Source organism: Falco cherrug, chromosome 5, assembly GCF_023634085.1.
Source record: "Falco cherrug isolate bFalChe1 chromosome 5, bFalChe1.pri, whole genome shotgun sequence".
Taxonomy (NCBI): Eukaryota; Metazoa; Chordata; class Aves; order Falconiformes; family Falconidae; genus Falco; species Falco cherrug.
In genome coordinates this window covers 56,942,878-56,956,365 of record NC_073701.1, presented here as the reverse complement: position 1 = coordinate 56,956,365, position 13,488 = coordinate 56,942,878, and the positions used below count along the sequence as shown (strand labels likewise).

At 41.7% G+C, this 13,488-nt stretch overlaps 1 protein-coding gene across 3 annotated transcripts in view; it reads left to right on the top strand.

The window, feature by feature from the left end:
* The first annotated feature begins 3,190 nt into the window (after positions 1-3,190).
* The window catches only part of CPM (carboxypeptidase M), a 33,033-nt gene continuing 22,735 nt past the window's right edge, over positions 3,191-13,488 (top strand). Inside the window, exons 1-2 of one of the 3 annotated variants that reach the window (XM_055710930.1) lie at positions 3,191-3,397; positions 3,769-3,919. In XM_055710930.1, the coding sequence (XP_055566905.1) occupies positions 3,866-3,919 (54 nt within the window). In that variant the 5' untranslated portion in view covers positions 3,191-3,397; positions 3,769-3,865. Of the gene's footprint in view, positions 3,398-3,501; positions 3,609-3,768; positions 3,920-13,488 lie in introns of those variants that run through there. The other 2 variants (XM_055710928.1, XM_055710927.1) reach the window with 2 other exon arrangements.

Genomic DNA, 13,488 nt, shown 5'->3' with positions numbered 1-13,488 from the left:
GAATGGCTTCATTGCTCTTTATTCAGGTGATTGGTATCTGGGTTTAGGATAATCCAGACTGTGCTGTCATATCAAATTCATGTGTGTCATCACTTGTACTGAACTCACTTGTCTGGTCTCACTTGAGAAAGCCTTTATCTCATGTTTTTCCCACACCAGAAATCTGATTGTCAGGTCATTGGTGTTACATTGGTGCAAGGAATGTGAAGCTGTAGTCTGTATGCCTAAAGCATGAGTTCAAATGAGGAAGGTTTAATAGCAGCAGTGATCCTTAAAAAACTTAATCCTTGTTAGTGACCTTTTTGTGTTTCTTGCCAAATGAGTGAGGCACTCATTTTTTCTTACTGATCTTTGGAAAGTGCAGAAAACCTGCACAAAAGATGACACAACACTGAGTAAGATTTCATATTCCAAGATCACCTCTGTGAACGGTCCAGAAAATCACAAAAGCTTCCAGAAGATCTTTATACTGCTGATACCTATCTTAGCTGTGTGTCTGTGAAGTGTCAGTCTTAGGGTGCCACTTAACTATTGCGTGAAGCGTTTTTCGTACCTGTTGCTGGCGACAGCATTTTCTTTACCTGTCACTAGAGGGCAGCACAGCGACCCACGTCATTACACCAGCCCGCTATGCTTCCAATCAACAATCCGCTGAGCTCCACGGGTGCGAATTTCACGTCAAAGTTTGCTTTTTTTTCCCTACAACCCCCATGCTCAGGTGCTAGCTTTAATACTTACTTGTTGGATACTTTTGGACGATCCGGAACGACACTGAGAGGAGGAGAACAATCGATGCTGTTCTCTTCTTCATAAGATGATCACTTCTTCATAAGCGTCGTTGCCCACTGCAGTGCTGAGAACAATAGCTGCATCAGGTTCAGACCTGTAGTCCCTGATTTTGAACTTCTGATGCTAATGGAAGATTTATTGCCGACTAGGAAGAAATTCTTCACCGTGAGGGTGGTGAGGCACTGGAGCAGGTTGCCCAGAGAAGCTGTGGCTGCCCCATCCCTGGAAGTGTTCAAGGCCAGGCTGGATGGGGCTGTGAGCAGCTGGTCTGGTGGAAGGTGTCCCTGCCCGTGGCAGGGGGTTGGAACTAGGTGATCTTCAGGGTCTCTTCCAACCCAAACCCTTCTATGATTCTGTGATTAATTTCATACAGGATTTGGTCTTTGGTGCTGACTTTTACCCACAACTGCATATACCAGAATATTATTTGCCCAGGCTAATCAAACTCGTGTTCTTAAAAGTGATTCAAGAGCAGCAGGTATCTTTGACTGGGGAAGAAGGGCTGGGGGAAGAAAGAAAAAAAAAAAAAGTTTTATTCTGTCACATGTAACTCAAATATTGCCAAACAGGCTGACTTGTCTTAACTTGTGAGTACCTGGCAAGGAAACAATCTATCATTTTGAACATTCCTAAATACAGTAATGCTCTCATTTAACCATGACTGTGTTGACTACATTAAAGGCTGGTGTAATTTCCAAAGAGATAATGCTGTGTGATTACCTAGTATCAAAGGTGGTTTTAGTCATTTCACTGAGATAAATTTCTACAGCCCCCTGTGATTTTTGCTATGTTGCCAACACCCTGCTCTGTCTTGGAGTCAGAGTTCTCTGATTTCATGGGATTATCTTGGGACAGTTTCCAAGGATGTATATGTTGGATTACCACCTGAGGGTATTTTCTTTCCTGCTTACTCAAGTGGTGTCTCCAGATCATCTTTCAAGGAGCCTAAATATATATATTCAAGCCTCACAAATTCAGATGTAGAGCTCACATACTTGACTCCTTCCTCCGGCTCCCGTTCCGTGTAGCAAATGCAAGCAAATCTAACCAATTATTAATTTGGAGTTTATGTTGTTATAAAGAAGGTAAAAGACATCCCTATTTAGCTCTTCAAGAATTTTGTGATGGGTGAGAGGAGGTCTTGTCAAGTTATGAGAGTTAAAATATGGTGGAATCAGAGCATGGGAGAAAGGCTCTGGGGCTGTCCCCTCCCCCAAAATGCCATGCTAGAAGGAACACTGTTCAACAGAAGTGTAATATTACATATCTCTTTTAACCAAGTAGCCTTGTACATTGCATACATCCCTTGTCATATGTCATATGGAAGTCCCTCCCATGAACTAAGAATACCTGAGGGTACTGAAAATAAATATCTTACCACCATTTTTAGACGTATATGCTTCTGGTACATTGGGATATACAGATACTTGCATTAAAAACATAAAATCTGGGTTTTTTCTTAAAGCTTCTTTAAAAAGCTTTCTTACAAAAATGGTAGTTTTAATTTAACAGTAACTTTTTATTTAACAAGAACATTTTATTAAATACAGCATCTTCTATTTGGAATGCAGGACTTGTTATTTGGGATTGGCTCATACAAACATTTCCTTCAATACCCTTTTTTTTGACAATGAGCAATGTAGCAAACTTCAGAAGGCAGCAGATGAAATCCTGCTGCTGGTTATAATGAAAACTGCTATTTTCCTTCTCAGAAAAATTATACAGAATTTATAAGCAGTTGTATTCTAACAGCTATATCCACATTCATATTTTTAAATAAATGTAGATGCTATCCTAGTTTTTGTTGCTGGAGGCTAGCTTCATTTTTTTTCCCTCTTAGTCCTTTTCAATCTTAAAGACAATAAAAGGTGATGAAAAAGTCTTTGTGGTGAATCCCAAGACTAGGATATCCCCAAGGCAATGTGGTTAGCGCAAAACCAAGAAAAGCATTTAATTCTGTAGATAGAATCCAGTCCTTTCAGTAAGTGAATATAAGCCTATTCAAAACTCATCTTACAAAAAGTGCTAGTCAGAGATTTTGTTAATTTGGGCAGATAAATTCTACCAGGAGTTCCTCTGCACGCAGCAGGTTTTGTCTCTGGGCCCCAGGTGCTGTCAGTCTGATCACACCCCAGGACCACACAGAGCTGAGGAAGAGCAGCGGTACGAACAGTGCATGTCAGCCGGAGCCGGGCAGCTGTCACATCTCCTATTTAAAAATTAAAACAAAGAAACCCCATTTTTTTTAAAAAAAACCCTTCTTGTGAATGAAAACAAATCACCAAAAGTCAAAACGTGAACTTTTGCGCCGCTCACCCCTCCCAACCCCTCCTTTTTTCCCTCCTGACACCCCTCACCGTCTCCGGGACGAAAACTGAGGTGAAACCAGCAGCGACCCGCCACAGCCGGCCGCGCCGTTTCCTCAGGCCGCCGCCCCGCAGCGCGGGCAGCCGCCCGCCCGCCGCCGTGGCCGAGCGCCGGAGCCGCTTCCCTCCCCTCACCCTACACGGAGGCGCAGGCGGAGGACGAGGAGGCGGGTGGGTTTCACCCCCAGGGGCTGCCGAGGGCTGCGCCGCCGCCGCGCTGACAGGAGCCGGGCCGCGCACAGGTGAGCGCCCTCGGCGAGGCGGGCAGCAGGGAGGGGAGACGGGAGGGGGGTGTGCCCCCGCCGACCCCTGGGCGGGCCGGGGGGACCTGAGTGGATGGCGCCCGCGTCAGTCAGGGGCAGGGCGAGGCCGGCGACGGGGGATGGCGGTCCCCGCCCGGCGTTGGGGCTCCAGTTGTGGAAGAGCGACGGCACCATGCGGGCGGCCGCCGGGGTAGGAGCGGCGGGTGCGGGCGGCGGGGGAGGCACCTGCTCCCTGCGAGGGGAGGCGGGCAGAGGCGGGAGGACCCCCCCGCGTTCGGCAGCGCAGAGCCGGGGCAGGGCGGCGAGCCCGCCGGTCCCCGCGGCGGTTTGGCTCATCTGTTTCTTTCCAGGACGTGGTGGGCATCCTCTGCCTGGTTTCTGTGGTAGCCGCGTTGGATTTCAAGTACCACCATGCCGGGGACCTGGAGGCGTACCTGAAGGGCGTCCATGGCGCGTACCCCTCCCTCACCCACTTGCACAGCATCGGGCGCTCGGTGGAAGGTAGGGGCGGAGGGGGGCGGGGGGGTGGGTGGGAAGCGAAGGGTTTCTGTCACATTTAACTTGGGACAAGCGTGGGTGAAGGTGGCTGCGGTGTCCGCGCTGGCTGGCGGAGGGGCTGCTTTGATGGCGAGTGCCGGGTGCCTGTCTGCTTCACTGCTCTGGGAAGTTTCCTCCGCCTCTTGCTTAAGCGTGAATAACAAGCTCTGGTGACGCCCTTCAGCTAGGGTAGAAGTTCTCCCAACACCTATTTTCTTGAGAATTGGAAACCTCCTGAGTGGCAGTTTCAGAAACGGGGCTGTCTCTAAAGAGCTTAAAATGGTACCCTGTTTGCCAAGTGCCCCTTCTAGGTGGGGCTGTTAATAGCAGTGTGTGTTTTCTCACATATGGCTATGCTAAAAATATCTTCTCTTTTGGCTTTACCAATTATTCCGGTAGATCTGGGCAGACTACAAAAAGTATTTCAAATTCCATACTGATTCAAGGTCTTGTGATTTCAATGAAGAATGGGATTTCAGTTTTAAACCCCACAGGAAAATGTACTGAAATCAATATTCACCTTTCTGGCCTTATGCAGATATTTGAATTTCTCTCTCTATGACGGTACTTCCCTAAAATAAACTTATAGGGGAAAAGGAGTTTTTTCATTTGTTTAGAGAGATTAGAAGGTTTAGTGTTTATTAGCATATAAATAATGTACATCTATCTAGTTTTAGCAAAAAAAGCTTCAGTAATTTCAAGTCAGAAAATTAAATTACTTTAGTAAGAGGTATAAAAATAGATGGAGAAGTTCATTCTTTAGAAACAACGTGTGTTCCTCTAATACCACTGGAAGGAGACAGTTGTAGCATCTATTATCAAATCTGTGCTTGTGTTTAAAAAAATAAAAGCTGCATCCTTCTGGGTAATCATGAATAATGCTAGTAGTTTCTTTTCATACCTCCTTCCTTGTCTTACCATGTATGTTTTGACTTTTTTTGTCTGGAACATAACTTTTAGTTGAAAAGAGGGCTCTGTTTCAGTGAGGTATCAAACTGCTGCCATGTTGCTATGGATACATGATCTTGTCACTGTGCATGTCTGCACTCATTTCTTTAGAAAGTGGCATTGTGGAAATACCCAAAGTAGCCAAGGAATCTTAAAGTTATTTAAGCTGTGTTCTTCTTGGTTTCATCACAGCCAGAATCATATTGGATTATGTTAGTCATCTGCGTAAGAGAAGGCTAGTCCCCTTAAGTACAGTCCCCTCCGGTACAAACTCGTGATTATTCACATCTTCGTTTTCCTGCCTTGATGGGACTTAGATAATGTTTTAATGATAGGACTAAATTCTGGCTTTTCTGGCAGGAACTCTGCTGGCTTATCTTCCTGCAGGTGGGACAAAACATTTAATCCAGCTTGAGAGACTGAAAATTTGGCTTTTTACATATCTAGACATCTGAAAGTTGATAACATCAAGTGTTCAACTTCTCTGAGTTGCATCAGCATAGAAATGGGAAATGCATCATCTCTTGATTATGGTTGAGGAATGCACTGAAACTTTATTCAGAACTTGGTGTATTGCCTTCTGCTTTGCCAAACTGCGTGAGAAAAGAGAACTGCCTGAGCTCTCCCTTGTGCTGCTGGCTACGTGTCATGATACACAGAAAAGTGATCTCTTATGCTTTCTGCATGTTCAGTGTGCCTGCAGTATTCCTCTGGATGGAGTAGGTGGGCAGTCAAAACTTCCTCAGTGCCACATAAAGCAGAATGCCAGTGAAAAATGTTTAGTGCTTCTCTATTATTTTTTCTAAATGTTAAGCTACTGCCATTAAGAAATGTGCTTTTAGAGTCCCCTGAAATATGGTAGGGGATGGTACTGAATTAGTGTTTGGTTTTTTGTTTGGGTGGTTTTTTTTTTTTGCTCATAGTAGAAGAAAGTTTTGTGATAACAGGGGTTAAATAATTTTGGTGAAAGTGAAGTTTCAGTTTGGGTTAACAGGCTGAAGTTGTCTTCCTGTTTTCTCAGTTATCTGATACAAACAATAATGTTTGTATGCACCTGTGCTTACGTGTATCAGTGTGCTAGTATCTCACTACCAATTAACATGGTGGTTGTTGAGTCTCTGTCCTTGGAGATATTCAAAAGCCATCTGGACACAGTCCTGTAAGTGGCCCTGCTTGAGCATGGAGGGTTGGACCAAGTGATCTCCAGAGGTCCCTTCCAACTGATTCTGTGATTCTGGAAGCCTTGCTAAGGTCAAGACTAAAGAAATAGTGCTTTCCTCTCTCCCACTAAGCCAGTTTTCTGCATAAAAGGTAAGCAGTCAAGTATGATTTGTCATGGATAAATCTGAGGTGAGATTTACAAAGTGTGTTTACTTGATGTATGTAGACTTTAACAGCAACGTACACAACAGAACAAGCATCAAGAACCCCAGTGGAAAACAAACTAAAAGATGTCCAATCTGTTTGTGGTGGTTTACATTACCATAGAGAAATTCACCACCCCTTTGCCAGATTACTGGGAAGAATGTGTTCTAGACTGGGAATGGCTTTTTTAGTCTTCAGGTCAGTACACTTAGAAGCTATGATATTTAATTATGCATCTCATCCTTAAATGAGGGGAGAAGGGAGCTTAAAATGATGTAGCCCATTGGCTGACAAAACTGAGTGTTATCTGTTTGGCCTAATTTAGTAGGTAACCTCAAATCCCTCAGGATTTGTGGGTGAATTGTATGTTTGTGAGAGACACGGTATGATCTTATAAACAGGTAGGCAGAGACATGTGATGGCCCAGAAAATACCTTGATTCTTTTATATTGCTTCAGATGTGGTGTTGAATAAGCTCATAAAAGATGTTTGGCAGGAGTTCTGTTTTCTAATACACACAATATCCAACCTCAGTACAGTATGAGCACTCTATAATAACAGAGGAGGCTGCAGAGCTGCGTCAGTCTGGAGGATGGGACCTGGTGTAATCATATTAACCTGTCCTGCCTAAACCTACCCCAATGAAAAACAGACTGATTCTTTAACCAGAAGACCTTAGTGTGTATTATCAAAAAGAAATTTTATGTAAGTGTATGATCTGTGGTGTGTCATTGTTCAAGGTACTGTGCTGTTCTTCTTTGGGAAGAAAATGAGAGTGGTGGGAAGCAGATTTAAGGATTCTATTAGATAGACCTGATGACCTTATTAGGAGAGCAAGGGCAAGCAATGTTGAAAGAGCTGAGTGAGTTTTGTAGTAGATCCACACTCTTTAAAAAGTCTTCTCAGATATGCTCTGGATTCTGATAGCGATAGCATGCCAATTACAGCTTGGTTTAGATCTAGCTTCTCTGGAGGCCAGTCTGCATTTTTAGAATTTCAGTCAAATCAGAACAGTTATAAATGTCCTTAAGCCAGCTCCTGCTCATTGAGCAAAAAAGTTATGTATGGTTAAAGTACCTCTGTCTACCTAATGAAGAGCTTTAAAGCTGACTTCATAGATTAACATCTCTTTGGCAGATTCTGTCATTGGAAAGACCAAAAACTGACCAGAATTCACTGTGGTTTCATTAGAAATTTTCAGAAAAGCTTCTTGCAGAACAGCTGTTCTGAAAACTTTTTTTAGGTGAGAACCATGTGGTTTAATAATCCTATTCTGCTGCTTACTATTCAGTTGTTCTCTCTGTTGCCCTTGAACTGGCACATTCCATCCATTATTTTTAAGCACTTTGCTAACTTTCCACCAAAAAAACCCCAACAACTCACTTGCTAGCATTCTGCTATCCCAGCTTTACAAAGAGAGAGGCTGAAGCATGCAGGGTGAGTGGTTCGTTGGTTGGTTTGGTTTCTAAAGTTCATGCAGGGCTTCCACATGGCTGTATGCATAGGGGATACCATGTACTACAGGGAAGGTGTAGTCAGCAGGGCTCCCAGCAAGCTGGATTTCTCAGTGGCTCAGGCTTGGTGCCTGTTGGAGCTCGTTATGTCTCCTTCCTGCCTTGCATTCATGGGCTTCCCTCCTCAGAAAACAGAAGGGTGTGGCATATGCCTAGGTTTCCATCTGATAAGCAGCTGTGACTTCAGCAAGAGGGAGCACTAGGGATTAGGTATTGCAGTAGGAAGCGTGCACCTGCCTGGGTAGTAGGGTTAATAGGCAATTAACGTGTCCCTGACATCATTCTGCACAAACATCGGTGGAACACATGCCCAAGATATGCCAGAGATCAGTTTAAATCTCCTGACTTTTCTGATACAGTGCAATTGATACTTTTAGGCATTTATGGGCAGCTGTTGAACAGGAGAGTGCTAACTTCAGGTTCATTGCACTCCAGTGGAAATATTTAGTAGTAGAAGGCCAGGTATTGTACTTATCTAGTCTATGTATTGATAGTCTGTGTATGTAGCTGGAAGATGATGTCTGCCTGGGGAAAAATAAGATCTTATTTTAAGACAGTTCTTGTGATACAGTATGAAAGGAGCCTGGCTTACTACCATCAATAGTAAAACACACTGTAAATTTTATTGAATTTACATTAGAAACACTTATTCTGGATGGTTTTACTTTGTTTTAAAGTACTAGAAAACAAGTTTTACTGCTGGAGAAAACAAAACTGAAATATCCATAAAATGTTTGTAGTTTACTGGAATTGTTCTTACCAGGTTAGTTTCAGGGGTCCTGGCACTGTACAAAAATAGAATGAAAAGGTTATACATAGCCCAGTGTACTTGAAGGTAAGTTTCTCAGTGTTACTCATTATTAAATGTTTGTACAAACTAAAAGTAAGTACTAGTGTATTTAAAAAGAAGGAAGGAAGAAAAAGGTGATAAAACCTTTTTTTTTTTTTTTTGTCTTGAAAATAAACTGTGTAGAGGAAAACCCACAGGGAATGTGATTTCTTTAAAGAGAGTGTTGCAATTATTTTTTTTCTGTGGTTACATGATGTGAGGTATGTTTGTGTAGGAGACTGTTACCTTCTGTTTGTTCCATTTGAGTGACTGCTGCAAATGGCTTTCCTCTTGTCTCCAGTCCTTGATAATGTCTTCCCTCCCCCCCATCTCCAACCCCACAAATTTCCTCAGTACTGTGAATTACAGGCTCATCATGCAAGCATGGCATATGTAGATAATATAAGCACTGAGATTTTCAAGTGTTCATTTTTAGAAACAAAAATGAATGAGACACTTCCCACTCGGTGGGCCTCGTGTAAAGCATACTAAAGTCACTTGGCTCATGTCCAGAGTTTCATTTAAAAATGGGCATTCCAAAACTTACCGTGATAGTTAAACTTTTACCCATTCTTGCCTGCTTCTCTTCGGAAACTTTTTTCCACTTGTGTGGCACTTGTTCTTTTTGGTCTCTTCATAACCAACTTTGTTGTAGTCTTTGTCAGTACTTGTGGCATGTAAAGATACGTTAACGAGCTTCTAGGTAGGTTTATATGTTCATTTCATTATTGCAAGGGTGTTTTGGTACATGGATGGGCTTGATCTTAACAGCCTTGTAAACTCTGTTTGCAGTGTATTATCTGAGTCACTGTGATAGGAAGGGGAAAAAAAACAGGAGGAGGAAGACTGGCTCCTTCAGTTATCTAGTCAAAGCTAAACTATGACATATAAACAAGAAGTATTAGCCTGTATTTTTTAAAAATCTTTGGCTTCCAACTGAGCTTTGCTGTAAACCATGTACTTAAATGGAACTCGCTGATCCTGCATTAGCTTCAACTTCTAAAGTCCTTTTGTCCTAACTGAAGCTAAAAAGTCTGTAAATGTTGAAATGTAGTTTCATATTTCATCTGACTGCATCCTCTAGCAATTTAGTTACAGAATTAGTTTAAATGTGAATACTGTGAGTGTTTACTTATAGGAGAAAAGCCATAGAACTCCTGTGATAATAGCTTGACTGCTGTGATGTGACACAGGTAGCTTGTGTGCAGTCTTCTAATAGCCAAGTACTAAGATTTTGTCCAATGATAACATGGCTTAACATTGCTTTCCTGTCAGTATGGCTAAACTTACAAAGTACATAGCTTGGTCAATGTCAGATGTTTAAAAGATTGACAAGTTAAGATGTTACTCTTAAAGATGCAGTCGCTGACTCTGAGCATGTTCCTATTTTCTTGCAGTGAAAGTAAAATAATTCGCTTAAATCTTCATGCTTGCTGTGAATTGTTCAGTCATCTTTGTCTTGACTTCCATGCTGTCTCCTACAATTAGAAATAATAATGAAAGTGTGTGTATGTATTTGTATGTGTTGTTGCAGTTTTCTTTTACATACATGCACATGTGCACACACACACAAATTAAACTTAAATACAGTTCTTACAGAAAATCTTGTGAGAAGAATTTTCCTGTGAAACCTGCCATAACAGAGATTTCTGTCTCAGCCTAAAAACAAAATTTCAAACAACTGTTTGAAGGGAACCTATCCTAGCAACATAGATCAAACACTTCTCATAAAAACTGTTATCTAGGAATGGAATCTTTATGTTGTTAACTTTGAAATGGAAAGTTCTGATCTATTTAGAAATAGTCCTCCGCTCCTGTGAGTAGCGTTTATTTAAAACTGGTGTTGTGGCAAAAATCTCTACCCCTTGCTTTGTGGTTACCTAGTTGCAGCATATATTTGTCAAGCTTTTCTTCAGAGCAGTAAAGGTCTTAAGCCTGCAGCCATTCTGTTTCCCTCAACAAGACTTCACAGCTTTCCATCTTTGTTTACAAGTAGGCAGAATTGACACTGGATATTGTAATTCATGTCAGTGAAGTGAGCAAAGCTGGGGAGCTCATGTAACACAGAATTGGCAGTTGCAGCTGGTGGGTACAGTTTGATTTTTGTCTGTCTCCGTATCCTTTAGCTGGTGTTGAGAAGGTAAGTATGTAGTTGTTTTTTTTTGTTTGTTTGTTTTTTTAAATAAACTACAACCAACCAAATGTAAAAACATAGAGCTCAGGATACTAAGAATGGTGTACAATGGACAGATAAACTACTGGGTTTTTTTCAAGAACCTGCTTTTTTGAGCATTGTACATAAAGATACAATAAGAGGTGTGATCTTGAAACATGGCTTGTGATCCTTTATATAGCTCATAACTATACCGACAATTTAACTGTAATTTATGGTCTGCTGACTGCAAGGGGCAGATTAAACCTGTATGCGCACTTCAGGTTACTTTTTATATGTAACTCTGTTTTGACTTACACTGGTCTTCAAGTATTCACTTCCTCAAACTGCTGGTTTTTTGCATGACTTAGAGTAGCACAGTAAAAGATTCTCCAGTAAAGAAAAAAAAGAGAAAACATAACCATTAATCAAGAGATGGCCTTTGATTAAGGGTCTTCTACCACCAGATTAGGTCTCTTTATTAACCTGTCACAGCCTACATTTGCTGGTCTTTGGGTCATGCTAGAAGGCCTGTATTTCCCTAGAAATACGGAAAATTAGGTGAATTTCAGTACAATGTTGTTAATATTTAGATTTATTGTAATGGAAAACTTAATTAAAAAGAAATAAACCTCTTACCCTGTGCCTGTGTTTCACCCAGATGGTCAATCTGTCTACATTCTCCTTTTACTCAAGAGCACAGTAATACATCCTTCCTACCCAGCTCCAGGGGATGAAGCTTTTTAGTAGAAAAGTGTTTCTAGTAGCTTTCTGTTGACAAAAGAAGGGCAGTGTGCCTTTCATCCCTTCTGGATGGCCTTTCTGCCCAGGACCTCTGGCTGTGGATCCTTGGAGCTACCAGTGTTGCTGGTTCTCAGGGCTGCCTAATTAAAGCCTTACTGTATGTTGCTATGGTATGGCATATGGTGTTCAGCTAGCTCACGTAAGTACAAATGGAGACCTACTCATAACGTGTTAATTAGTTGATAGACAAGATGTGACTTCTTACCCTGAAGCATTTTTTCCTTAGGCAGTTGTTCTACACATGGTTTTGCATACAAGGGAGAGCTAGATCTTTATATTTTTTTAAGGGTGGGTGTTTTCTTTGAAAGCCAGATGTGCACATGACTGCTAGTTCTGCTTTCTGAACTTTTTATGAATTAGGTAGATACTGGAGATGGAAATAAATAATTCATAGGGCAGCTGTAGCTCTCCTCTCACAGCTGAGAGATCATCCTCCCTGTAAACTGTTCCACTTCTGGCAGAGTAACTCCTGTAATCTATGCAGTGGATCAGATGTGAGGAGGTTAGAAGATGATCCTGCAGTTTGATGTGTAGAGCTTAAATGGGAAAGGTCAGACCATGGCAGCTGGAGTTATTTAATTAAATTGCTGTAGCTGCTGTGTAACATGCTGAGTTCACAGTGGATTTAGGACAGTTGAGATACGTTTCCTCTTTGTTCCTAGCCAATGTGTTCTCCATCTATGGGTCTTGCAGTTACCTGGGGCATTTAAGCAGAGCTTTCGCAAATGAAAAGTAACACATCCTAAAAAAGCAAACTGTGTACTCACTAAGTATAGTCCTACTGTGTCAGTTCAAAACTACAGTCTGATCCAGGGTTTTTTTTTTTCCCCCTCAATAACAGCTAGAAAAAATTCTAGGAATAGGGTAGGCACAGCATGATAGATACCTCCCCAAGTATGCATTTCCAGCAATGTGCAACCTGGCTGTTTCTGACAAAGCATATTTCCTAACCATGGTTGGCCTAAAGTAGGTTAGAGTACAAAACTTGCTTTGATATGCAATTGCATTAGGCTGATCTCAATTCAAGAGGAAACAAAGGCCACCGGAACATGTTTCTTGAAGAGACAAAGGACAAAGTTACTCTGTTTGTAGGTAGTAACACTATCTGAATTTTAGTTCCTTGTAGTGTTTGTTGCCTTTCCTAAAAGGCAGTCACTAAAGTTTCTAAGGAGATGTTTTGTTATCCATTTTGAGAGAGGATCTGGAAGCAACTGGTCAAACTAATGTAGCTTGTTAACTAAACCAGAAACAGATGATGTTGATGATAAGGATTGGATTATTTTTTGAAAGATAATCTATCTTGCAATTCTTTCCCCTTCCAGCCAATTTAAGAAAAGAGGGGGTGGGAGGAAACTGCTTACTGTCTGATTTTGTAGAACTCTGCTTCCCAATGTTGATATGTGTATTGTTTTGAGCTTCCTATTCTTTGAGCAAACATAATGTCTGGGATCTGCCAAGGATCTTTCCAGAATATGCATAATAAGTCTCTTGATGAGGCACTTCAATGCATGGAAACCCTCAAAGTGTAACTCCTCAGCCATGCAACAGCAACAACCTATAGTCTCCTGGTTTTCTACTCCCTCTCGCGTCTTCAAGTGGCAGAAAGAGTTTTGGCATCCTCTGCCTCCGGTGGTAAAAGGGTAGGCCAAATAAGTGTTGAATCTGGATAAACTGCACTTAAAAACAAACCTTGTGCCTGGCTTGCATTGTAAGCAATCTCTTTGCTCATGATGATCCAATGGTACTACTACTGTGAATGTGTAATATTTCTTTCTTTTATGTATACAGTAGTGTTTCTGAAAATTATTAGATGCATACCAGTTTCACACCTTTCTGAGAAAATAAAGCACATATTTCTAGAACTAGATTTATAACCCCTGTGGTAATAGAAACAAGAGCTAGTGAAAAGGGAAAAATAGTC